The sequence below is a fragment of the Suricata suricatta genome, chromosome 10 (assembly GCF_006229205.1).
Source record: "Suricata suricatta isolate VVHF042 chromosome 10, meerkat_22Aug2017_6uvM2_HiC, whole genome shotgun sequence".
In the NCBI taxonomy this organism is placed as follows: domain Eukaryota; kingdom Metazoa; phylum Chordata; class Mammalia; order Carnivora; family Herpestidae; genus Suricata; species Suricata suricatta.
This window is the reverse complement of record NC_043709.1, coordinates 126,949,294-126,974,980: the sequence shown is the minus strand read 5'-3', so window position 1 is coordinate 126,974,980 and position 25,687 is coordinate 126,949,294. Positions and strand designations below refer to the sequence as shown.

The window sequence follows — 25,687 nt, the reverse complement described above, 5'->3', positions numbered from 1 at the left end:
GTATCTGAGATATTATCATGGGTATGAAAGAGGAGACATGTCCCATGTCAGCGCTTCTCAAACTATGGTAAAGGAGTCATTCTTTTCTAATGACCGCGGATGCTTTTATAAAATACAGGAACAATACCTCAACTATGGAAAACTGCTAGAAAGGTGTCTAAATGCTTCAGCTGTTTCTCGACTTAATTCATTGTGAACAGATAAACAGTTCACGGACCCCCGCCCCCGCCACTTTCAGTAGCTTTATTCCATAGGAACCAGAAAAGAAGAAGTAAATCAAAGGGAACCATTTCATGGAGAGTTAACTTTCAGCCTGTAGGTGTATCTAACACTGAAATGGCTCTAAGCTCCTTTGAGAGGTTTTCAAAGGAAGAATACTTTATCTGCCAGATAATCCATAAAATGGATTCCTGCATTGGGTGATTAAATTAAATCATTGTAGCCTCTACCCTCTAAGCTTCTGTGAGGCCAATTAAAAATCAACACACACATAAAACCCTTAAAGTAGCCAATGAAAAGTAATCAAAGCATACTTACAAAATCAGTTGGGATGTATTAGGTGGAACACATGGGAAAAAGAAAAGGACTAGGAAAATGACAAAACTCTAGGAAAGCCATGATTAAGATCTTAAATACCTGAGGTTAATAGAGGACCACTATTTTTTTAAACTCATTCCTGACTATATAAATACAGCCAGAAGTTGTCTATTCAAAGTTGAAACAGTCCTCACTATCAAAAACACAAAACAAAAATACACACACACACACACACACATACATATATATATATATAAAACATATACATATATTTTTTAAAGTAACCTTGAGGAACACCATTCCCATCTTAAACTCTTGCCTCTTGAATGATCCTCAACCACCAGGGTTTAGCCGTACAGTCTCAGAACCTATCCTCCAAACCTAACCATAATACGGGCATATACTACTACTAGTCTTCTAGTTAAGTCAATCACCTTCTAGTGGTAACTACTTAAACCAGTAAAGTCCTTCCCAATAGTGGAAGGACCTTAAGGAAATAGAAAAGTATACTCTCCAATACTAATTCCTGAAAAATAGCCATTTCAGACTCTCAACCATGCACTTTAAATAGGTGCAAAGTATTCAGTCAAAAGCTATTGCTGCTGCCTCCTTTGTGGACTCCCTTAGCCCTCCTCCAAATCCACTCTCCATAAAAGTTGACATAGTGCCCACCAACTTACATCAACTTCTAGTTTCTTGATGCCTCCTGGTACAGAGGCTACATAGTAGTTATCTTGTAAAAATCAAAAGCGCCCCCTCAATCAGGTACCCTTACTAATTACCACAGGCACATACATTATTCCTTCAGAATTTTAAGCGGATGTTCCCAGGAGAAAGACTCCTATAAATGCACTCTAAATTGTAGCGTTTAAGAAATTTTCTTCACATCTAATTTGTTGCACTATTTTCCAAATTTCCGATCTAAAATAATGACTTGTTTTCTATGAAGAACAAATATCGGCAGTGACATCAATGAATTAAGATACAAAACAATGAAAGCAAACCTGTCATAGAGAGGGCACAACAAAACACACAAAAATAACAGGAGATAAGTTAAAGTGACAGAAGAGAAAATTTATCCCTCAACATTAAGAAGTTATTTAAATCACAGGAACAAAACACATCAATAAAGTAAAAATCACCATATACTTCCCAGGCTTCTTTTAAATTCAGAAATAAAATCTAAGATAGACTCTCATTTACACACGAGTACCTAAACTGTTACACTGTGAAATTCTCCTGGAAAGGGTAAGAAATCACCTGCAAGGAACCCTTTGCCACAAGTTCTTTCAGGGGCATGAAGACTTTAAAAGATTTTTAAGTATGAGATCCAAAATAAATTCTCAATTCTGAGAAATATGAAAATCACCTGTTTTGTCTCTCAGTATTCTGAAGCTCCCTGTGGTCCCTTTTCAGGTGTTTGGTCAAAGATGTAAAGTATTCTTTTAAAAGATTCTGGAAAGGCTGTTGCTTCTCTGGACTAATTATCTCACTAGGAGGGAAACTCAAATTAAACTTCTCTGCAGCACTCTTCACTTTCCGGGGTACAAGTCCAGCAATATCATCTCCACAATGTCGACAAAAACTAATCACCACAGAAACATGAGTATGGGATTCCCGATCGGCATTAATAATATTTTTTAGCTGTTCATAGATTAAGGATAGACCTTCCTTGTCAGTGAAAATCCCAACTATTGTCAATTCTGCAATGAAACGCAAATCAGTTCTTAACTTAGTAATGTTAGGGGTTTTCTCTTCTTTCCTCGCTTCAAAATGCTTTTTCCAAACCTGAAGAAGTGACGGAGCAAAGTCGGCATAACGCTGGTGAAAGAGAGAGCACAAGTGCACAGCACAGTTCACATCAGATATTTTCAGCTTTGCTTCCACAATAGAAGCTACAGCTTCTGCAATGTATTTGCTTAAATTTAGGCCATTAAAATCGTGGGACAAGGAGTCTCTCTGTTGTTCCGTAATAGTTTTTAATTTCTTCACAAAAGCGGTATTTTTCTTCAAGCTTGAGTCTAGTCGGCTAAAGAAATTTTCCTCTGGTCGGTTGTCTGGAGCATTTTGGTTTTTGCTACGAAGTTCCTTCCTTAACTGATGTCGTTCCCAAGCTTCTTGATGAAGCTGAAGGGATTCTTCTTTCTCTCTATATAAAAAACAAACAAGTAAATAAAGTAACTTGTGTATTTTGTTTGGTTTTTTTATTTTTTGAGAGACAGAGAGACAGTGCAAGCAGGGGAGGGTCAGAGAGAGAGGAAGATACAGAATCTGAAGCAGGCTCCAGGCTCTGAGTTAGCGGTCAGCACAGAGCCCGACGCAGGGCCTGAACCCACGAACTGTGAGATCATGACTTGAGCCCAAGTCAAACACCTAACCGACTGAGCCACTGAGAAGCCCCATAACTTGTATATTTTGAAGCATCACTGCCAAAATTCCTAAGAGCAAAAGCAAATGAAGAAGTCAAATACATATCAGCATCCAAAACGAACAAACCATGCAAAAGGCCCTTTCCCTACCTATTTTTTTTAAAGAGCTCTTTTTTAAGTTACCTCCATGCCCAATGTGGGGCTCGAACTCAAAACCTCGAGATTAAGAGCTGCACACTCTACTGACTGAGCCAGACAGGTGCCCCTTTTCCTAATTTTAAGGACATTTTATTAATGACTTAAGATAATGAGAATCCAGTATACTGAAAATATCAAACTTGACAGAGTGGAGGATTCTGAATAACTAGAGTAAAAATCATTCTGCCAACAGGCAAACTACATCGATAAAAATCTTTTATTTGTCAATTGTACAATAAAGGTGAAAAAATAAATTGATTAAACACATGGTGCGTAGTACGAAAAATATAAAATGCCTCGGAAGAATACAAAGCCTAAAACAGGGGTGCCTGGGTGGCTCAGTTGGTTAAGCCTCCGACATCAGCTCAGGTCATGATCTCACATTCGTGGGTTTGAGCCCCGCATCGGGCTCTGTGCTGACAGTTCAGAGCCTGGAGCCTTCTTCGGATTGTGTGTCTCCCTGTTTCTCTGTCCCTACCCCTCTCATGTTCTGTCTCCCTCTGTCTCAAAAATAAATTAAAAAAAAAAAAAATTAAAAAAAAAACTAAAACAGATAAAAGCATTGGTACTATAGAAAAAAACAACTGTTCACAAAGACTGTTTTAAAGAGTAACATTTGTAAAAGAATGCATTAAAAATGTTTTAATATGTTAAGTACCATTTTTCCATACTTTGGCATTAACCGAATCTTTAATAAAGTACTTTTCTTTGTTTGGGTCTTAAAATTCAAGTGTAATTAAGAAAACCTGGAAAGGAACCAGAAAATAACTATAAGCTAAAACTCCTATAATAAAAGGCTAACAGTTTATCCTGAAAAAACATACAAAAAACAACACACACACACACACACACACACACAAACAATTAAAAGAACATGTTTAAATTGCAGAAGTAGTAGAATAACTTTGGCAGGGTGGGAGGGTATATTTAAGGCCTCTGAGCTACCAAAATATGTAACTCTAAAATGTAAATTTCTAACAAAGCAGATTTCCATCTTTCTGAGATAACCATCCCTGAGCAACCCTTCTATGATTTTTCCATTAAAAGCCATTATATGTTAATAGGGAACTGCACTCACCACTGCAAACACGGACACTGACACTGAGTATCTCTCTGAAGTTTCCCAGTCAAACACAAATACAAGGTAAGCAGTGAGAATGCACTTTAAGAAATAACTCACAAGGTGCCTGGGTTGCTCAGTGGGTTAAGCATAAAATTCTTGATTTCAGCTCAGGTCATGATCTGACAGTCTGTGAGATGAGGCCCTGTGTGGAGTTGCGGCACTGACAGTGTAGAGCCTGCTTGGGATTCTCTCTCCCTGCCCCTCCCTTGCTCCCGCTCTAGCTCTCTCAGAATGAATGAATGAATGAATGAATGAATGAATGAATGAATGAATGAACAACTCCCTATGTATATAAAGTCCATTTTTCATCTACAATAAAAACAACTTTAAGATATATAAATGAGGGGCACCTGAGTGGCTCAGTCGGTTAAGCATCCGACTTCAGCTCAGGTCAGATCTCATGTTTGTGGGTTCAAGCCCCGCATCAGGCTCTGTGCTGAATGCTTGCTCAGAGCCTGGAGCCTGCTACAGATTCTGTGTCTTCTTCTCTCTCTGATCTCCCGGCTCATGCTCTGTCTCACTCTCTCAAAAAATAAATTTAAAAGTATAAAAAAATACATAAATGAAGAGTGCCTGAGTGGCTGTCAGTTAAGCCTCTGACTCTTGGCTCACTTAGATCATAATCTCCCAGGTTCATGAGCTCAAGCCACACATTGGGCTCTACACTGACAGTTTGGAGCCTGCTTGGAACTCTGTCTCTCTCTCTCTCTCTCTCTCTCTGCTCCTCCCTGGCTCATTCTCTCTCAAAATAAACAAACTTTTAAAAAAGTTGAAAAAAAAAAAAGATACGTAAATCAAACATTTACCAGTGAAATAATAATGCTTTAAAATATTCCAGGGGGGAACATGGATAATTGTTGATGCTGGGTAGACGGAGTGGCTGGGGGGCTTGGGAGGACTGATTCATTATTCTATCCTATTTTTTTTTTTAATGTTTTATTTATTTTTGAGAGACAGAGGCGGAGCATGAGCAGGGGAGGGGCAGGGGCAGAGAAAGAGAAAGACACAGAATCTAAAGCAGGCTCCAGGCTCTGGGATGTCAGCAGAGCCTGACGCGGGGCTTGAACCCACGGACCGTGAGATCATGACCTGAGCTGAAGTCGGACACTCAACCGATTAAGCCACCCAGGCGCCCCTCTATCCTATCTTTTAAATATGTTAAAATTTTTCCCAATAAAAAGTTGAGATTTTGGTGGTCGGTTTGTTTTGTTCTGTCTGCTCTTTCCATAGGAGGGTAGAGGGAGGAGAAAAAGTAACAGTGAAATTGAATATCCTTATGAATTTTTCAAATTAATTTGAACATATTTTTAGCTCAATTGATCTAAAATAAAAAATTTCAATTTCAACATGTAATTAATATGAAATAGCACTGAAATACATTACATTCTGTTTTTCATGAGTCTTCAAAACCCAGTGCTCTTTTTACACTCATACTTAACAGCAGTCTCATTTTGTACCTGCCTGCCTCATTCTGTGTGGTCCACAGCTTCCTGTTAATTTTTTTTTTTAGGTAAAAGATAAGAAACTTTCAAGAATCATGGCTCGGGGGGCGCCTGGGTGGCTCAGTCAGTTAAGTGGTCAACTTCAGCATGAGGTCATGATCTCATGGATCGTGGGTTCGAACCCCGTGTCAGGCTCTGTGCTGCTTCTAATTCTGTGTCTCCCTCTCTCTCTGACCCTCCCCCGCTCACACTCTGTGTGTGTCTTTCTCTCAAAAATAAATAAACATTAAAAATATTTAAAAAAAAAAGAATCATGGCTCTGAATATTCCCAAACTGGCCACTAGTACTGCCTTCTAGACTTAAGACTCTACTACCTCATTAAAAATAGAGGTGTTTAAAAACTCTGGTAAGAAAGTAGGTAGGTGGTTGAGCCGTGCTAGAGATCCATGAAAATTCATGTTTGCAAAGAGCTTTTCAAATTACATATACATATATGTATATATGTATGTACACATATATGAAGAGAACAGTTCCTGCTACTCAACAGCTGCCATTTTGCTACATCTTGGTAGTTTCCTGTGAGGACTGCCTTGGTTTTTGCCAGTTAATTATACTACTTGCATAGATTTACAAGGTAGAAAATAGATTTAGATGAAGAATGGGAGGTACTACAAAACTGTTTCAAAGGACTAAAGCTTTAAAGTTGGCTACGTTCAAAAAAACCGAGCAGCTCCACTATTTATTAGGGCTTTATGCAAGTTACTTAACCTTTTCAAGCTTCATTTCTTTAATCTGTCAAATGAGGATCTTAAAATTTATTCATTACAACTGCCTTTAGGATATGTGCTGATACACTCTGTAGTGCCCGGCACATAGTAAGAATTCCGCAAATAGCCATTAAGAACTAAAGATTCTCAACTTAAATTTTTTTTAATGTTTTTTATTTATTTTTGAGGCAGAGAGAGACAGCGCAAGCAGGTGAGGGTCAGAGAGAGAGGGAAATACAGAATCTGAAGCAGGATCCAGGCTCTGAGCTGGCTGTCAGCTCAGAGTCCAATGCGGGGCTCAAACTCACGAACCGTGAGATCATGACCTGAGCCGAAGCCGGACACAACCAACTGAACCACCCAGGTGCCCCTAGATTCTCAACTTAAAACTGACACCATGAAGGGCACCTGAGTGGCTCAATTGGTTAAGTGTCCAACTTCAGCTCAGATCATGATCTCACAATTCTCATGAGTTCGAGCCCCACATCAGGCTCTGTGCTGACACCTCAGAGTCTGCAGCCAGCTTCAGATTCTGTCTCCACCTCTCTCAAAAATAAACATTTAAAAAGAAAAGCTGTTTTAAAAATCAAAGCATTCCAGGAGCACCTGGGTGGCTCAGTCAGTTAAGCATCCAACTTCAGCTCAGATCATGGTCTCATGGTTCAGGAGTTGGAGCTTAACATCAGGTTCTCTGGGCTTTCTGCTGTCAGCAAAGAGCCTACTTTGGGATCCTCTATCTCCCTCTCTCTTTGCCCCTCCCTAGCTTGCACTCTCTCCTTCCCCCTCCAACAAAAAAATATAAAAAGATAAAAATCCAGATTACCCTACCTCTCAAAAAATATGTATTAAAGATTCCTATTATTTAACTGTTAGAATTAAGGCATCATAAGCATGCTTCTAGTCAGTGAAACCAAGCAGTAACTTAAAATACTCCCAACTCTCAAGGAACTGCAACTCAGAAGTCCGATTTCAAATAATCATTGTTTTCCCAACATTTCATTCTTCCCATTCCTTCTTATCAATAAATAAAATAAATGTTCTTACTTCAACTGCGCAGCTTCTTCTTCTTGCTGACGTTTTGCCTGCTCTTCTTGCTTCTTTTTCTCTTCCTCTTCATGTTTCTTTTTTTCTTCTTCCTCTTTTTTCTTTAATTCTTCCTCTGCCTTCACTTTTTCTTCTTCTTTTTTCTTTCGTTCTTTGTCCTCTTTTTTTCTCTTATCTTCCTCCAGTTTCTTCTTTTTATCTTCAGGGACCTTAATAACCTCCTTCTTGGCAGTAAGCTTGATCTCCTCTTTTGGTTTCTCCCGGCTGCTCACTGGCCGCCTTTCACTGCAGTCCTTTTCCTTGTTGTTTAGTAAAGTTTCTTTTTCTTCCATACTTGCTGGCTTTTTACGCTCAGCTGGCATTATGTTACCCAGAACAATCTGTAAGAATAAAAGAATGTTAGTATTCTTTGTAGTATTGTAGATGCAGTGACTTTTTTTTAGTAACAAGACACTTTTTTAAACAGAACATATTAATGCATTGTTGTGAGAGTTTAAATATATGCATGCAAAATGAATACTATTTCTGTGATATAATAATTTCCTGGTCACATTCCACATTCTATCATTATTAGCTATGCCTATGTCTAAGTACTTTTTTTTTTTTATTAACTCCTTCTTACAGAAAAATAGCACAAACAGAAGTACAGGGCACAATATCACCAACCTCCCAAAATCAACCATTATCAAGTATAAAACATAGCACTTTATTATAAGTACTTCAGCATGTATCTGAGAATATTTTGAATCAGTTTCTTTGTTTGTTTTTTTTTTTTAAGTGGGCTTCATGCCCAACGTGGAACCCAATGTGGGGCTTGAACTCATGACCTGAGCTGAAATCAAGAGTCGGGCACCTGGATGGCTCAGTCGGTTAAGCATCTTGCCTTCAGCTCTGGTCATGACCTCCTGATTCATCATCTCCTGATTCATGAGTTGGAGCCCCACACATAGGCTCTGTGCTGTCAACATGGGGCCAGCTTCAGATCCTCTGTTCCCCTCTCTCCGCCCCTGCTGCCTTGTGCTCTCTCTCAAAAATAAACATTAAAAAAAAGAGAGAGAGAAATGCTTAACTGAGTTACCTAGGCTCCCCTAAATCAGTTTTAATCCCAACATTTCGCTTTCTGTTAGGAGACGCTGGTGACATTATTTCATACAATATGCAACAGAAGTATCTAAACTGGAACATAAAGGAACTCTTGCCATCTATAATGAACAGACAAAACAGTAGACACAAATTTCACGTCATCATTCTTAACCTTATCAAACTTTCAAATACAGAAACCGTCAAATCTCAAATTATATTAGACTTTTAATCTTCTTTTCATTAGTATCAGTCAAATTAATCTATACATAAACATAAGGATGATTATAAAATCTGTATATCGGTCTGTATCTGCCAATACAGTAGCCATCAGCCCAGGGCCTCTTGGCCTCAGTACTGACATTTTGGGCAAGGTAAATCTTTGGGACTTTTGTTTGGGAGATGGGAGCTGACACTATTTTGCGCACTACATGAACTTCAGCAGCATCCCTGCCTTCTCTACTAAGGAGGTGCAAGCAGGATCTCCCCAGTTTTGACAACCAAAAATTACTCCACACATTGCCAAACGTCTCCTGGGAGCAAAATCACCACCAGTTAGAAACCACTGTACTAGCCACAAGTAGCTTCTTACATGCAAATTAGTTAAGAGTCTGAAATTCAGTCACTGCCCGTATTTCAAGTACTCACTTCCACAGGGCTGGTGGCTACCACATCAGACAGTGCAGACAGAGAACATTCTACTGGATATCTACTGGATATCATTAGTCTAGAGTACAGTTTCTATACGGTTTACTGGAAATAAACTAGAACAAAAAACTATTCCCCAAAAAATTCAGCATTTTTCCTTTCAAAAAATAAATTTTCTCTTAGAACTAGTGTTCCAATATAATTTCCTTAATGGACAGCAATTCATGTTTTAAGTCCTAAATCATCTGAAACTGCATCAAAATACTTTCTATTTAGGAAACATGGAATTAAACTATTTAAACTGCCTAGGTTCTTTTTTTTTATTAAAAGCTAAATATATACACAGTATTCTTAATTATTTTCAAATATACATTTTAAGTTACAGCAAAAAAAATTAGATCAGCAAACAAAACATTTGCAATAATAAATATTTATTTCATAAACACACACGCATTTATTTCAGCACTCCAAAAAACTGTCATCATAGGAAGAAAACGTAGGCCAATAGAAGCACTTTAATTTTTGGAGGCACATTCAACACTATATCTTCTCTCAACTGCCTCTTCCCCTTTTCCTCTTTGACTCTTCATCCACATTCTATGCATTTATTTGGACAGCAACACCCAAAGGCTTTAGTTAACTTCATTGGTATAACTCAGAAGAAAAAAAAAAGCTGTTAATCCCGTTTAGGCAATCATTAAAATATGAAAGAGCATAATTACTAATTTGCTGGCAAGGTAGCAGTTAACATTTATGCTATCTGGGAAGTATAGCTTACACAGCTTCAAATACCCACCTTTCATGTGAAAATACCATGCCCTAAAGCAAGCAAACTTTTAAAAGAGAATACTCCTAGCTACCAGTCACTGGTACCACAGTAAACAGCTTATATATATTATCTCATTTAATACTAAAATCTTTATGAGGAGGGTATTATTTTCCCTATTTTATACATGAGTAAACTGAGACTTGACCAAGTAACTTGACCAAGGCCTCCACAGCTGGTGACAGAGCAGGAATTTGAACCCATACTCTCAACTAAAGTTATTAAAGTTATTAGGAACCAAACTGTGAAGTGGAAGACTTGATCAGATAGTGACTAAGACAAATCATAGAATTATGTATTTGAATAGAAAGAGTCCCTGATAGCAGTTTTTATATTATGTTTTTAACTTTTGGCAGACACTAGCTAAAACACACAGGGATAAGGTAATTCCTAAGGTAGTAATACAATCTTATTTAAGGATATTTGTCATTATATGCAAAATATAATACAGTTTATATATAGAGTTTGTATTTTCTGAAATGAAGTGTCAACAAACAACATTTCAGTGATACAAGGAACTACAGACAACAAAAAGAACGACATCAAAATTTACAAGTAATGTCTCATTTATCAAGGTAAAATTAGATATTAAGTTCTATAAAAACATTAAGCCAGTCACTTAGAATCTGACAAATTCATAAAGGATCATTTATTAACTTTTGTGACTCTCTACAGTATTCATTTATCCAATGAATTTTTAAGTGCGTACTGTATCAAACTGTGGTAGGCACTCATGAATTGGTTCTGCTCTACAGCATGATAAAACAGATTCTCGGTAAGACAGTCTTAAGTCTCGGTACTGATACAGTCTTCGGATCCCCTCATCTCTGTACGACAAACATCAAAAGTACACTTGGAACTAAATATCGGTGAACAAAAAAAAGTGACGGAAAATGTAAAGTCTCTTGTAAAGGCAGCAATACAACACATGGCAGTAATACAGGCCTTGAAATCAGCCAGACGTTTAAGGTGCAGCCGGCTAGCTGTGGGAAATGGGCAACTTCTCCGAGTCTATCCATTGAGAAAATGGAGGCACTGCTACCTCTCCTTAGAGAATCCTTAAACTACCAACACAGTAGCTAGCAGCAAGAAGGCGTTCAATAAATGTTTATTCTTCAACACAGAACACTGAAAAGGTCGTTCGAAGATGAGAATTTTTAGGGTTAGGACTACTAGACTTTATCTACTCCAATTCTCAATTTTTACAGACACCACAGAAAGAAGAGTGACCAGCCCAATCACACTAGTTTAATGGCTGAGTCAAGGCTCACCATCCAGTGCTCTTCTCCACTCTATACCCTGACTCAAGATTTTAAAAGCCAAATTTACAAACAACATAATTTAGATCAGTATGCATTTGTACTGTCAATTAAACCATATTTGGTGAAATGCCAAAACGTCTTGATTTTGATAAATCCACACTTTTAATTAACAGCCAAATATTGTATCTGAAGTGCTTCAAAGTTTCCGGTAGAAACTAAAATTTTAAATAGACTGCATCTCAAAATAATCAAGTTAAATACGAGTGAACTTTTAATTGGAATAGGATTAGCTCTTACAAATTACTGAGGACAATCACAGACAGTCCTTAAAAGGAAACCATGCTTTAAAACCACCTTCCTAGCTCCCCAAGTAAAGTCCTGGGTCTTGGGCTGTATATTTGATTTGGTTTTCTAAAAATGTTCCCGATGTCCAAAAAGAAGTAAAACTACTTTATTATAGTTAGTAAAACAGGTACCAATGGGGTGAGTACCTGTACTGGGGGACAGAGCGCAGAAAAACGAGAGTTTCCCTTTTAAAGATACTCCTGCAGCAAAGTGCCATATGGACTATGTATGAAATCACAATCAGACGGCTCTGAAAATACGCCAGAGTTAAGACAATGTTCTTTTACCTTTTAATTCTGTATTATTAAAAATGTTCTATGGGCAGAATCCCACCGGGGCATTATCTCCCAATCTCTGGCTTCACAAAACGTCCTGCTTACCAAGGACTCATTCAAAGTTTTTACAAATTTCACCAGAGTTCAAAACCGGTTTCGTCGAGGAGTTGTACAGTCCTTACTAACACCACAAACTATGATAAACGCAAAGAGCGAGTGATAGTTTTACTTTGGTCGGCGGCATCCCTACATACGGGTCCCCAAAGAGCAAGAGGGCAGGTGGACGGGTTCAGGGTGTACCCCCAAATTCCTAAACTGCCTCTGCTTGGCCGACCCGACGACCAAATCGCCTGCGGTGATCTCCTTGGTTCAGAAGCACCAACGAAAGTACTAGGAGCCTTGGGACGAGGGCAAGGGAAGAACCCTCAGTCTCCGTGACGAAACAGAAGTAAAGCCACTAACCTGTGCCCACCCTCCCCAAACACGCCGAACCCCCTTCCCCTCCACACACATCTCCCACAAACCCCTGCTCCGGCGGCATAGTCCCATACCCAACACGCTTCCACGCCACAACTCCCCTTCCTACGGGTGACCACGGTCACCTTCGTGGACCCTCCTCGCCCTAACCCTAACTTCCCACCCCACACTCCCTCACTGCCGGCGACGGGGACTCTCCGGCTGGTCTCCCCACTCCACATCCTCCCACACACGCACCCTCCCCACTTCCTCGCCCTCGCTTCCCTCCCGGCTCCCAAAGAGCTTTCCCCAACCTCCCCTCGCGCTACTCCACACCCCCAAACACCTTCACCCCGCCACGGCAGGCTCCCCGCCTTTGGCCCCGAGGCCCAGCCCCGGCATGGGGGGCAGACACCCCCTCCGCCGCCCCTCCTGTCTGCCCCGGGCCGGGGGCGCCCGAGATGAGGGGAGCCTCCGGGAGAGGGGTCTGAGGAGGACGACGCCGGAGCTACGGTCCGTGTACTGCTCGCCGCCCCCGGAGCGCTGGGGTGCGGAGTCGCCTCTTGGGTCCCTCGGGGAGTAGGAGTCCAGGCCGGTGCCCCCCAGCCCCGCTTCCCCCCGATCGTTGAAGCGGAGGGGAAGGAGGTTCCCCTAGACTCACCTCGAGCCTGTTGTCAACATTAGCCCCGGGTTTCCCAGCACCAACTCCAGCGCTCGGGCTCTCCCCTCCCCTCCCCCCACCTATCTCGCAGCCGAGGGCCCGCCTTCCCTCAGCTCCCCCTCCTCCCTCCGCCCGCCGGCCCTCCCGCCCGCCACTCACCAGCGCGGCCCGGCTGCGAGTGGGGGCGGGGCGGAGGGAGGGGGAAAGGAAAAAGCCGTCCGCGCACATGCCTGATCGAAAACTGTCCGGGTTTCCCTTCCGCCGGCATAACGGTGTCCTCGGCTTGACGCTGGGGTGGCGGATTGAGAGCGAAGGCTCAGATATGTGCGACCTACAAAGCGGCTAGTACAAATGGTCTACTCGATGAGAGGAGCGAGTTTTTCAGACAGGCAATACATAGGGCAGCCACAACCAATCCCTCAAGCCAGGTCCCCAAGCGGAGGGGAGGAGTGTTACAAGGACCAAAGGCAGGAAGTGGATTGGTCGCCTGGAAAGGGAAAGCGCCTGAATTAGAGATGCGCAGGCGCAGGGACTGCGGGGGGGGGGGGGGGGGGGGGGGGGGGGGGGGGGGGGGGGGGGGGGGGTTGGCGAGAAGCTAGAATGGGGTGGGGCGGAGCTAACAGGAGGTAAGGAAGGGCGGTGGAACAGTAGGAGAATTACGGAGCGCCGTTCAGGACATGTTTGGCCACGTGATCCTCAGGGGAGTTTCCTGGAGCCAACGTAAGAAAGAGGTCTTAGAAGGGAAAGTTTGATTGGACTAATTCAAGCGGTGAGGTTGAAGGTTTAGGTAGTTGGAAACTGGAGAAGCTGAAGAATATGGCTGGTGAGGAAGGTAGAAGTTGGGTAGAAATGAGTCTAGATTTAAGAGTGCCCTAGAAAGACTAGAAAGTCCCGTGGGGGAATTTCCAGAAGCAGTTTCTAGATGTTCGACGTAAAAACAAAACCCAGAGTGAAGAAGAATCAAGGTTTTTCTTAACAGATCTTAGAAAGTGAATACATGAAATCAAAAAAGAGGAGAGCGTTTTTATTGAGCTTTTGCTTATTTTAAATCTGTTTTAATGATGATAATACTGTTGGTAAGTATTATGATTCTCATTTTACAGAAACTGAGTCACAGAAAGATGAATTCAGTATCACAAAACTAGTAAGCATAGTGTTATACCCAGATTTTAATATCGCCCCTAAAAACCAGAGACTGCCAGGGAGACCGAGTCACCCATGCAAAAGCAAAGGGCTTTATTACAAGTTTAGGCTGGCGGGGCCTAAGCTCAGGCTCACAGACCTTACCGGTGCAGTGAATTAATGTTGAGAGCCCCGAACAAAGGCGGGGTAGGGAATTTATGAGTTTGGGAAGAGGGAGTTACAGGAAATTGTGACACAGGTATAGGGGTCCAATCATTATAGCATAACATCATTGACAGTAACTATAACCAATTAGAGTGGGCCCAGGACCCTCACGTAGGGCGTAGCTTCTATCTTTAGGCCTGCCCTTAGAAATGTTAAAGGTGTTAACTGGCCTTTCTTGATTGGGTGTTAGAAGCTAACACCTAGGCCTCCAAGGTCAGAGTCAGTTTGTTTCAGACCTGTGTCCTTACAATAGTACTATATGCAAATCTAACTCTAAAAATCCCAAGCTTTTTTTGATGTATCCCACTGCCTTTATGTCTAAACTTTTTCCTGGACTGAAAATGTTCCCCATTATTTTCTTTCCAAAGAAAGATGTCACTAGCCACCAGAGCCTTCTGATGTGGGGTATCATTGTGATCTCTAAATGGAAGAAACACATTTCTCTGAAGAAGCCATTATTTTTGCATTCTGATAAATCAAACTTTTATTTTCTGTGACTACATTTTAGTTTTTAAGTGTTATATATTTCATCATTTGAGAAAATTCTAAAAAATGCCTTTTCCTTTTCGCCTGCTTCAGTTGACAGAACTCTATGATACGAAAAAAGAAAAAACATATGTATGTACGTATATATATTTACATGTATGTACATACATATATATATTTACATGATAGTATTTTCTATTTAAGGGAAGCCTGGGTGGCTCAGTTGGTTAAGCCTCCAACTTCGACTCAGGTCCTAATCTCACAGTTTGTGAGTTCAAGCCCTGCATCAGGCTCTCTGGTGTCAGCACAGAGCCTGCTTCGGATCTTCTGCCTCCCTCTCACTCTGCCCCTCCCCTACTCGCTCGCTCTCTCTCTCTCTCTCTCTCTCTCAAAAATAAATAAACATTAAAAAAATTAAATCCAGTTATAATGTTGCTTCTCAGAAAAAAGCAAATGCAGGAGAAAAGGATTACAGTTTCAGGGCAAGACAAATCCCAAATTAAAAAAAAAAACCTCATGTGAAATCAACTACCTGGTGTCCTGCCAAAAATGTTCTGTACCTTGAACAAATACATCTCTGTCTTTTAGATGCTGATGACTAATTTGACTAAGCTAGTGTAAACTACCTGTTTCTTTAAGCACCCACCTTTTCAAAGTGTATGGTGGTAACTTTTCAAACAACCTTACCTTTGTCTCTCTACTTAATACATTCTCGAATGTGTTGTGAAATATTCAATAAGAAATCTTTAAGTGTTTGAGGGTACATTTAGGCAAATGTAAATATCACATATGTGAAACATAATAGTACTAGTTACCAAATCATTGAGATATCTCATGGGACTGGAAGACTGAAAATCAGTTTATTACTACTGCCTTCTATTAATTTGACCAAAATAGAAACAAAGCAATGTGAACTGATGCTTTTTTTCTTTGTTTTTGATAAATATGGTGAGTCAGAAAAGCAGAATAAATCACAAGACTTATGAAGTGCTTAGAACAGTGCCTAGCAAATTAGTGAAAGTCCAGTAAATGAAATTATAATCTAATGAAGGAGATGGATAGTAAATAAGCAAAAAGTTAAAAGGTTGGAATAAATGTGGCAAAGGAAATAAACAGGGTAATATAATGGAGAGTAATTGGAGAGAAAGAAGAGGCTGGCTATTGTAGAGTGACCAAGGAAGGCTTTTGAGCTAAAACCTGAAGAATTGAAAGGTTACAAGTTTTGCAACTTGATATATAGATATCCAATGGGCAGAGACGAGGGCTGTGGCCTAGACATGACAGTTAGAGCATCGTCAACATAGCTAGTATTCAAGGTCATAAGAAAGAATGAGATCACTAAAGAAAATGTAGTAAGAAGAGCGGGTCCAGGACTAAACTCTGAGAAACTTCCAAATGTAGAGTTTAGGCTTCCAAAAAGGAGACTGAGTAAGGAAAGGAGAAACCCGAAGAGTGTAAGTGTCACAAAAGCCCCCCCCCCACACACACACACACAAAGAGAGAGACAGAGAAAAGCATCAGGAAAGGAAAAGTGGTTGTCTCAAATATTGTTAAGAGAACATAATATGATAACAGAGAAGGGCTCATTGGATTGACACCATAGGAATCAACATTGACTTTGCAGGAGGCAGTTCAGTGAAATAATGGGGACATATCTGGAATGTTCAGGACTAAGTTGAGGATGGGAAAAGTGAAAACAGGTATTTGAAAAACTGTTGTGAAGAGCAGCAGAAAAATATAATTGGAGGAGATTATGGTTGGATTTTGTTTTGTGTCTTTTACATTTGTATCTTTTTTATACTTTTATGAGATACATAGAGGAAGTATACTAATGGGAATGATCCAATAGGGAAGGAAATATTAATGATGCAGGAGAGAGAAAGAAGGTAACAAAGGAACAAAATCCTTGTGATGGTATAAAGGAATGGAATCTAAAGTACAAGCAGAAGGAGTGCCTTTGATAGCAGAGACATTTCTACAAGATCTAAAGAGAGAAGACGGATGGATGCATGGACAGATAGGCTTATAGACTTGGAGGGGGGATTATAAAGAACTAAAGATCTTTGATCATTTCTGTTTTCTCAATGAAATTTGAGGCAAGGTCACTCAGGTAAGAGTGGGGTGAGGGAGAGATTGGGGGAGGTTCAAAATCAGAAGGGAAAGTAGGAAAGAGACACCTTGCAGAGCATGAAAGCAATGGAGATACATACTAAGGATTGTTGCTGACACACTGCTTGACGTTTCTGATCATGAATTTAAAGTAAAACCATCCAGCCTACAGATGCCAATTTCTCCAGAAGAGATGAATAGTTCGTTATTTTTGTTGTTTCCATGAGAGGGATAACAGAGAAAGAAAAGAGTAAGGATTCTCCTTTCCTTACTCAGAGAATAATCATGAAGGATCATGGGAACAGAGAGAAATTAAGGGGAACAAGATGTGTATGTGAGTGAGCATAAGGTTAACATATTGACAGGAATAGAGGTTGCAAAGAAAATAGTGACAAAAAGGCTGTTTAATAACAAAAACTTAACAGTATCTTTGAAGAGCTAACTGGTTTTATTCAATGATTCATGAATCGAGCAGTATACCGTCTAGCAAACAGAGAAAAAAAGCTCTGTCAAGCTGTAGAAAAGAGGCAGTCGGGTTTTTTAAATTCTTTTTAATGTTTTTTTTTTTTAATGAGCAAGAGAGAGTGAACAGGGGAGGGGCAGAGAGAGAGGAAAACAAATAATCAGAAGCAGATTCCAGGCTCCAAGCTGTCAGCACAGAGCCCAATATGGGATTCAAACTCCCGAACCACAAAATCGTGACCTGAGCCGAAGTTGGACACTTAACCAATTGACCCACCCCATTGCCCCTGAAGAGACAGTTTTTAAAGGCAGAGAGTGAAATAAAGGAAATTATTAGCAAAGAATGCATTGTCTTAGGCAAGGTCACCCTCCTAATGGGAACAGAGGGGGTGTATGAGTATATTTCCTAGTGCTGACCAGGAAATTCCATGTTGACTCGTTAAAGGTTACGCTCCTGTGGCAATTGCAACTTCCTTAGGTATTATGAAGACTTGGTTTGATGATACAGGGCCTTCTTCTAAGTGACTCCCATTTGGGGCCTGTGGTTTGCTTCTTAACAAGACCAAGAACATTGGTGAATTAAAGGGAATAGAAGAGGACATCAGAATGTGGTTCTGAGAGCTGCAGTAGTGGGGGGGTATAGACAGGACAAGTCCAGAGGAGCAGAGGCTTTTGCTTTTTGAGAGACAGAGAGAGACAGTGCGAGCAGGGGAGGGTCAGAGAGAGAGGGAGACACAGAATCCGAAACAGGCTCCAGGCTCCAGGCTCTGAGCTAGCTGTCAGCACAGAGCCCGATGCGGGGCTCGAACCCACGAACCGTGAGATCTGACCTGAGCCAAAGCTGGACGCTTAACCGACTGAGCCATCCAGGCACCCCAAGAAGAGAACTAGTTTAAAAGCCACCATGGAAGCAAAACCCATGCATCTCTGGAGTCAGACTGCATGAATTCGCATTCTAGTTCCAAAATACACCAGCTATTTGACCTTGAGCTAATTCTTTAACCAATTGAGATCCAGCTTTTGATTTTTAAAAATCTTGATGATAACAGTACTTTTCATAGAGTTTTATGAACAGTAAATGAGGTAATTCAAATAAAAGCACTTAGCACAGTGCTCACAGTGTATGCTGTGTAAGTGTTAGCTAGTACTAAGTCATTTCAGAAATAGTAAACAGTCATCTAAAGGATCTAATTGGCCTACAGTTTGTGTAAATAGTGTTTCAACAGCGCTTTGTCGCCTTAATGCAGGCATGACACCACTGCACCAGAAACCGTTCGCACCAAGCATTGGAAATCTGTGCTAAGATGCACTTGAAATGAAAATTAAAAATAAGAGAGAAAAATCAGATCATCACATGTACACTTTAAATCTCTTACATTTTTATTTTTCAGTTATACTCCAATAAAGCTGGGAGACCCAGAGGGGAAGAAAAAGGAAGAGATTTCTTAGCTATTGTAACCAATAAAGGCAGAGGTTTGTAAATATCATTTCTAATTCTGATTTTACTTCAGTGTGTCCAGCAGAATAACCAATCTCACTATTTGGAGGGAGGGAACTAATGAGTAAGGGGTGAGAAAGCTAACCCTAGGTCATCTAATTGTCTTAATCTAATTCCTGAACTATAATTCTTAGTCTTTGCTGTGGGACAGCTGTGATAAAATAGTCCACATATACTTCAAATCTAAAATGTCCAAAACTGGACTTAATGTTGGTCTGTAACTCTACTACTTTTTAAATTTTTATTCTTTCAGTTAATGGTGCTAAAGGGCATCAGACTGTGGCACCCTGAAATGTCATACTTCAGCATGATCATTATTTTCAGCTGAAAACAAGTCAGCATCAACAGACGCAGGAAGAATTCTCTAGAACTCCCCTTATCTGCTAAAGGCAGTGCATGAATATCCCTTTGTGAAGGTTTCTGCCCCCTCCCCCAACTCCTCAATCAGGAAGGAGGGAGGGACTCTTATCACTCGGGATAGTCAACACCCAGAAGGGTTTGCGTAAACAGATAACTGAAACAACCCTTATCTTCCATCAGTTTCCCCGTATATTTCCCCACACTTTGTTGACCCTTGAAACTCAAGCCCCTTCTTTGTTACAATGGTGCTTAAACCCTGAGTCTGAGTGCTTCTCTTTGTTCTACATCTTTTTGGTGAACTTCTGTGCATGTAAATAATTTATAAAAATAGTGTGCCTTTTCTCCTGTTAATCTGTCTATTAGTTTAATTCACACCTCCAAATGAAGAACATAGAGGAAAAATTCTCCAGTAGTTAAGTGGTCCTTACTCCTCATCCTCTATCCAAATGCAATTAGTATGTCTCAGAAATACCTTGCCTGAGTCCCCATCCCCCGACCCCCACAGCCTGAGTTCATAGCCACATAACTCAAACCCACACTGCTGGCAACCATCTCTTGGTTCTCCTTCCTAACTGCTTCTAGTCTTCTCCACTCCCGACCTCAGAGGGTCTCAGGTCATTTAACTGCCCTTAATGGCAATCATCCCCAAACTTCTTTGATCATATAATCATATGGGGACGGGAAGAAGGCATCCTCCCAATGCTTGTATATTTACTTAGATACAAAATTGTGTATATATGTAATACTACACAAATATATGATAGCTCCCACCAATAGAAAAGATAAGAATACAAAACCCCGGAAGTTCTAATATTTTCACCTTAGTAAATCATCTTGCAGACCCCTTTGTGCCAGTCCACATTGGAAGCCACTGACTTAAAGGTAAAATTCGGAGTCCTTAGCAGAAGACCTTAATAATGCATACCGTTCGCCTTTTCTCTCTTCCTCCTACGTCCCCCTCAGGTCTAAGTTCTAGACATAATAAGTAACCTGCACAGACTAGACTTCCTCTTCCCTGAGTGCACATATTATGCTTCTGCCTAGAATGTCCTTTCTCCCATGAATGTGTTCTAATTAGGCATTCAAGCATTATTTCCCCGGGGAAGCCATTCTTCATCACCACCACCCACATATATCCGATTAGGTCCCTGGCCTTGCCTGGGTTTCCATAGCAGCCTCTGAACATCTCTGTTATAACATTCATTATGTTATATTGAAATAATCTGTTTATATTATATTTGTTTTCTCATTAAAACTGTGAGCTCCTTAAAGATATGATTTATAGCTTATTCATCTTTGTGTCCTGGGGCCACCAGAAGGCATTTAATAATATTTTGATAGAAAGATTATTAAGTGAATGAATATGAAGGGAATTAGAATATTCCACTCCAAAATATATCACTTTGGCATACAAATTATATTGAGCTGAAGGCAATTGAGAATCAACAGAGGCACAAAGAAGTCTTCTCGGACCTTCCATTGTCTGACTGAAAGTAGAAACTTCTATGAAATGAGGATATTCATTGATCTTCTTTCTGAGAGACTTGTGACCATGAAGAAGATGGAAAGTTGACACCCAAGATGAGTCTGGACAAACAAACCTTACTAAAATAAGCCTTATGTTCCATCAGTTTCCACATATATTTACGTGCCCACAATTTAAGGCCCCTAGAAGTCCAAACTCTGCTTTCCTTTGTCCAGGCATCTTTCCATAATTTATCACCCTTTGTTAAAATGGTATATAAGCTTCTGAAGCTACTTCTTTGGATTTTCACTTCTTTTCTATGTAGCCTCCTTGCATGTAAAATAAAAAACATCAGTTAAAGTTGTAGACCATTTCCCCCCTTTAATTGTCTTTTGTTAGCTTAATTCACACACCTTAGATATAACACCTAAGAAGGTAAAGGGAGAGTTTTTCGTCTTCTGCAAATGCTGTCTTGGAAGAGGGAGAAATATCTGTGTACTGATGCAAGAATGTAGGATTAAACTAGAATGAAAAGAAGGTGCCTGAGTAGCTCAGACGGTTAAACATCTGACTTTGGCTCAGGTCATGATTTTGCGGTTTGTAAGTTCGAGTCCCTTGGCCTCTGTACTGACAGCTCAGAGCCTGGAGCCTGCTCCAGATTCTGTGTCTTGCTCTTGTTCTCTTGCAAAAATCAATTAACATTAAAAAAAAAAAACTTAGAGTGAAAAGAGCACAATACTTTAGAGGAAACAATCATAGACTGGAGTTTCATTTTTATTTATTTCATTAATTACTCTTTTAGAGAGACAGTGTGTTTGTGCACAGGGGAGAGGGGCAGATGTGGCAGAGAGAGAATCTTAAGTAGGCTCCACTCTCAGCACAGAGCCCAACATGGAATTTGATGCCATGACCCTGGGATCATGACCTAAGCTGAAATCAGCACTTGGATGCTCAACCGACTGTGCCATCCAGGCGCCCCAACTTGTGTGTCAGTGGCAAAGAATGGGTGTAATTTCCAACTTATTTTCCTTTGGAAGATTCTGTACTGCAGACACATTTATACATACATTCAACTTCCCTAAATTTCCCCATAAAAGCTGTAGAAATAGCCATGCCCATCGTGTTTTGCCCCCTTTCTTCCATCTTCGTGAAAGATTCATCTAAACACTTGGGTTTAAATATCTCATACCCAGGGCACCTGGGTGGCTCAGTCGGTTAAGTGTCCGGCTTCGGCTCAGGTCATGATCTCAAGGTTCATGAGTTCAAGCCCCGCATCGGGCTCTGTGCTGACAGCTAGCTCAGAGCCTGGAGCTTGCTTCAGATCCTGTGTCTCCCTCTCTCTCTGACCCTCCCCTGCTCACATCTCTCTCTGCCTCTCAAAAATAAATTAAGGGGCTCCTGGGTGGCTCAGTCGGTTGAGCGGCTGGCTTCTGCTCAGGTCATGATCTCTCAGTTCATGGGTTCAAGCCCCGCATCAGGCTCTGTGCTGACAGCTAGCTCGGAGCCTGGAGCCTGCTTTGGATTCTGTGTCTCCCTCTCTCTCTGACCTTCCCCTGCTTTCTCTGTCTCTCAAAAAAAAAAATTAAAAATTAAATTTAAAAACATAAAAAATATATAAATAAATAAATTTCTCATACCCAACATTCAATATCAGACAATAAGCCATCATCTTTTGATACTTATTATTTTGCAAAATCTATGCAATGATTCCTTTTTAATATTTTTTTTAATGTTTTATTTATTGTTGATACAGAGAGAGACAGAGCATGAGAGGGGGAGGGGCAGAGAGAGAAGGAGACACAGAACCAGAAGCAGGCTCCAGGCTCTGGGCTAGCTGTCAGCACAGAGCCTGACGCGGGGCTCAAACCCACGAAAATGAGATCTGACCTGAGCCGAAGTCGGAGGCTTAATCGACTGAGACACCCAGGCGCCCCGATCCTTTTTAATTTTTTAGTTATTTTATTTTTTTTAATATTTTTCTTTAAAAATTTTTTAAATGTGTTTATTTATTTTGAGAGAGAGAGAGAGAACAAACAGGGTTGGGGCAGAGAGGTGAGAGAGAGAATCAACTATTCTTTTTTAAAATTTTAAAACAGCTCAATCATAATATAGCTAACATTATTTGTTATGTGTCAGGCATTGTTCTAAACACTTTACATGCACTAATTATTTAAACCTTTCAAAAATCCAATATGATAGGTACTATTAAGCCCATTTTACTAATGGGAAAAATGAGGGATAGAGAAGTTAGGGAACCTGCCCTCACTCCCAGCTGCACAGTCAGTGCAGAGCTCAAGGCAGGGCTCCATCCCATAAATTGTGAGATCATGACCTGAGCCAAACCCAAGAGTTCCATGCTTAACTGACTGAGCCACCCCGTGCCCCACCCCTCCACTCTTCCTCATCTCACTTAATGGCATCAACATCAACTCAGTTGCTCCAGAAGCAAAGCTAAGAGGGGGACTGGGGAATGGGTCACTTACCTCAAGGATATTTTCTGAAGGAGCACTTACGATAGTTTTCTTTTCTTTATTTTTTTAATGTATGTTTATTATTTTTGAGAGACAGAGACAGAGCGTGAGCAAGGAAGGGGCAGAGAGAGAGAGAGGGAGACACAGAATCTGAAGCAGACTCCAGGCTCTGAGCTGTCAGCACAGAGCCCCATGTGGGGCTTGAACCCACGAGTCAGACACTTAACTGACTGATCCACCCAGGGGCCCCAACGATAGTTCAGAAAGATGGTGTGTTACCATGATGGTTGTTATGGCTCTGATGGAATGATGTAAGAGGAAGGAAAGTGAAAATAAGACCATGGCACAAGTAGAGTATGTTTTAAAGGAAAAAAAAGTCTTTTAAAAATACACTCCCTCCTTCACGAAGCAGTAGGAGAGAATAAGGAGCTTGTTCCAACTTGATGTTGCCCTTGAGTTATTCATGCCTGACACTTATATTTACTCGCCTAACTCCTATTTCATTTTTAAGGTTTCAGTTTACATAATCCTCCAGACTAGATAACATTCGCCTCAGTTATGTGGTTCATAGCACCTTACGCCCACCCTCCATGGTTCTTTTCCAATTGTAATTAATTATTCATGTGATTACTGCTGTGTGAGATTGTAAGGCTCTGAAAGTACGGACCATGTCTTCCTTCTTCACTTCTGTGTTCCAAAGCATTAGCACAATGCTGCATATAGTGGGTACTCAATAAATATTAATTGAGTAAGTAAATGCCTGTAACTTCCCATCAAATGAATATACACCAGATTGATTTTCAATAAAGTAAAACAATGTCATGCTTCTACTGTGTTAGGGAGGAGATGGGAGTTACTGAGTTACAGAATGCTAGAATTGGAAGTACTCTTACAGAGCACTCAAGATAAACAACATTCAAGCAAACAGTTAAAAAAAAATCATTATCCTCACTCAAATACTTAACCCTTTGGGAGGCAAGATAAACAGAGGGAAAAAATGTTCAGCTGAAGACACCGCCTCTGTGTGTTATGGGAATTCAGGAGAGGAAGGGGTCTTGAGTGCATCATTTGGAGGTCTCACAGAATACAGGTGGGAGAGCTGGGCTGCAAGTCTCAATGGTGACAGATGGACTTTCTGCGAGAGTGAGCCTCGAGATGAAAATCAGAAGGCGGAAAAGGAAAACAAGGGAAAAAGCATTCAGAATAGAAACAGAAAGGATGGAGGGCTAGCAGGGCAGAGGGTCATGGCAGCCGGGAGAAGAGTCACATGATTCCAGTCGCATGGGAAACAGGCCAAAAGGATGAGCACAGTGAATCCTGCAGTCCTACATTTCTAAAAATGGTCACGTGGCTGTGGTAGGCGGTCTCTAAGATGGCCTTCAGTGACGCCTGCCTTCTGGTCTTCACATCTTGAGTGAAGGCCGAAATTAGTGACTACCTTTCCAGTGAGTATAATACCAGTGAGTGTTAGTACCAATGTTAGTTTACAAAAACCAAGATGAAGAGCTTTGTCTCTCTCTCTCTCTCTCTCTTCTCTCTCTCTCTCTCCCACTCTTCTCTCTCTGAGGGCAGCCTGCTGCCATGTGGTGACCTACCCTTTGGAAAGGCACTCATTGCAAAGAACTGAGGGAGGCTTCTGACCAACATCCAATGAGGAATTCAGTCCTTAAACAACTACGTGGGTGAAATGAAAGTCAATTCTCCCCCAGATGGGCCTTCAGATGAGACTACAATCTCAACCAGCGGTCAAGCTGCAACCTTGTGAGAGGCCTGGAGCCCCAGAAAGCTTTAGAATCAAAACCTTTTAGAAATGGAAGGAACGTTAAAGACAATGTAGACCATGAGGAAATAGTGTGGTTGTGTCCTCCCAAGGTCACATAGCCAATCAATGGAAGAAATGGAATTAGACTCTGGTAGCCTGATACTCGGCACAGCATTCATGCAACTATTACAGCTTTACATTGTAATTCTAGGTATCTATATAAAACTGTACATAGAACCATCTCCACATAACTGTCTGTATCTCTCCTATGTAGGTATAAAAATAATAGCAAATAAGAGAACAAAACATTTCTTTTCCAGGAATAATAAAACTATTAAATTATATAAAGCTGTAGTTTTACAACAGCATTAGTAGTTTAGTAATGATTACAATAGCTCTTTTTCCACAGTCTGCTATGTGTTTTTTTTTCTGTTTATTTATTTTTTTAACATATGCAATTATTTTCCATCATTTACACTACAGTAGTTACAATGACACTCCAAACAGAAAAGCAAAGTAAAAAATCAAAACCCCAACTTCTATTTCATGTAATTAGACTTATACAGAAATTAGAAGGTTAAGTAACAACTAGTTAATCACCTAATTTCACAGCTATCTGAAGTGGCAGTCGTTATATAGCAGCTTATCTATGATACATTCAAGATACATGATACAATTTATTACTTGCCCATA

At 40.6% G+C, this 25,687-nt stretch overlaps 1 protein-coding gene and 1 long non-coding RNA gene across 5 annotated transcripts in view; one reads left to right on the top strand and one right to left on the bottom strand.

Moving 5' to 3' along the window:
- The window catches only part of UPF2 (UPF2 regulator of nonsense mediated mRNA decay), a 118,360-nt gene extending 104,887 nt beyond the window's left edge, over positions 1-13,473 (bottom strand). The window contains exons 1-3 of one of the 4 annotated variants that reach the window (XM_029953308.1): positions 13,265-13,473; positions 7,482-7,861; positions 1,907-2,686 (exon numbers count right to left, since the gene is read on the bottom strand). In XM_029953308.1, the coding sequence (XP_029809168.1) occupies positions 1,907-2,686; positions 7,482-7,843 (1,142 nt within the window). In that variant the 5' untranslated portion in view covers positions 7,844-7,861; positions 13,265-13,473. Of the gene's footprint in view, positions 1-1,906; positions 2,687-7,481; positions 7,862-8,559; positions 8,755-11,788; positions 11,864-13,034; positions 13,142-13,264 lie in introns of those variants that run through there. The other 3 variants (XM_029953307.1, XM_029953310.1, XM_029953309.1) reach the window with 3 other exon arrangements.
- A 287-nt stretch (positions 13,474-13,760) lies between these two features.
- On the top strand, positions 13,761-19,633 carry LOC115303517. Its single transcript, XR_003914100.1, has 3 exons — positions 13,761-14,110; positions 18,830-18,911; positions 19,190-19,633. It is a non-coding gene; the product is annotated as an uncharacterized LOC115303517 (long non-coding RNA).
- Positions 19,634-25,687: the final 6,054 nt, after the last annotated feature.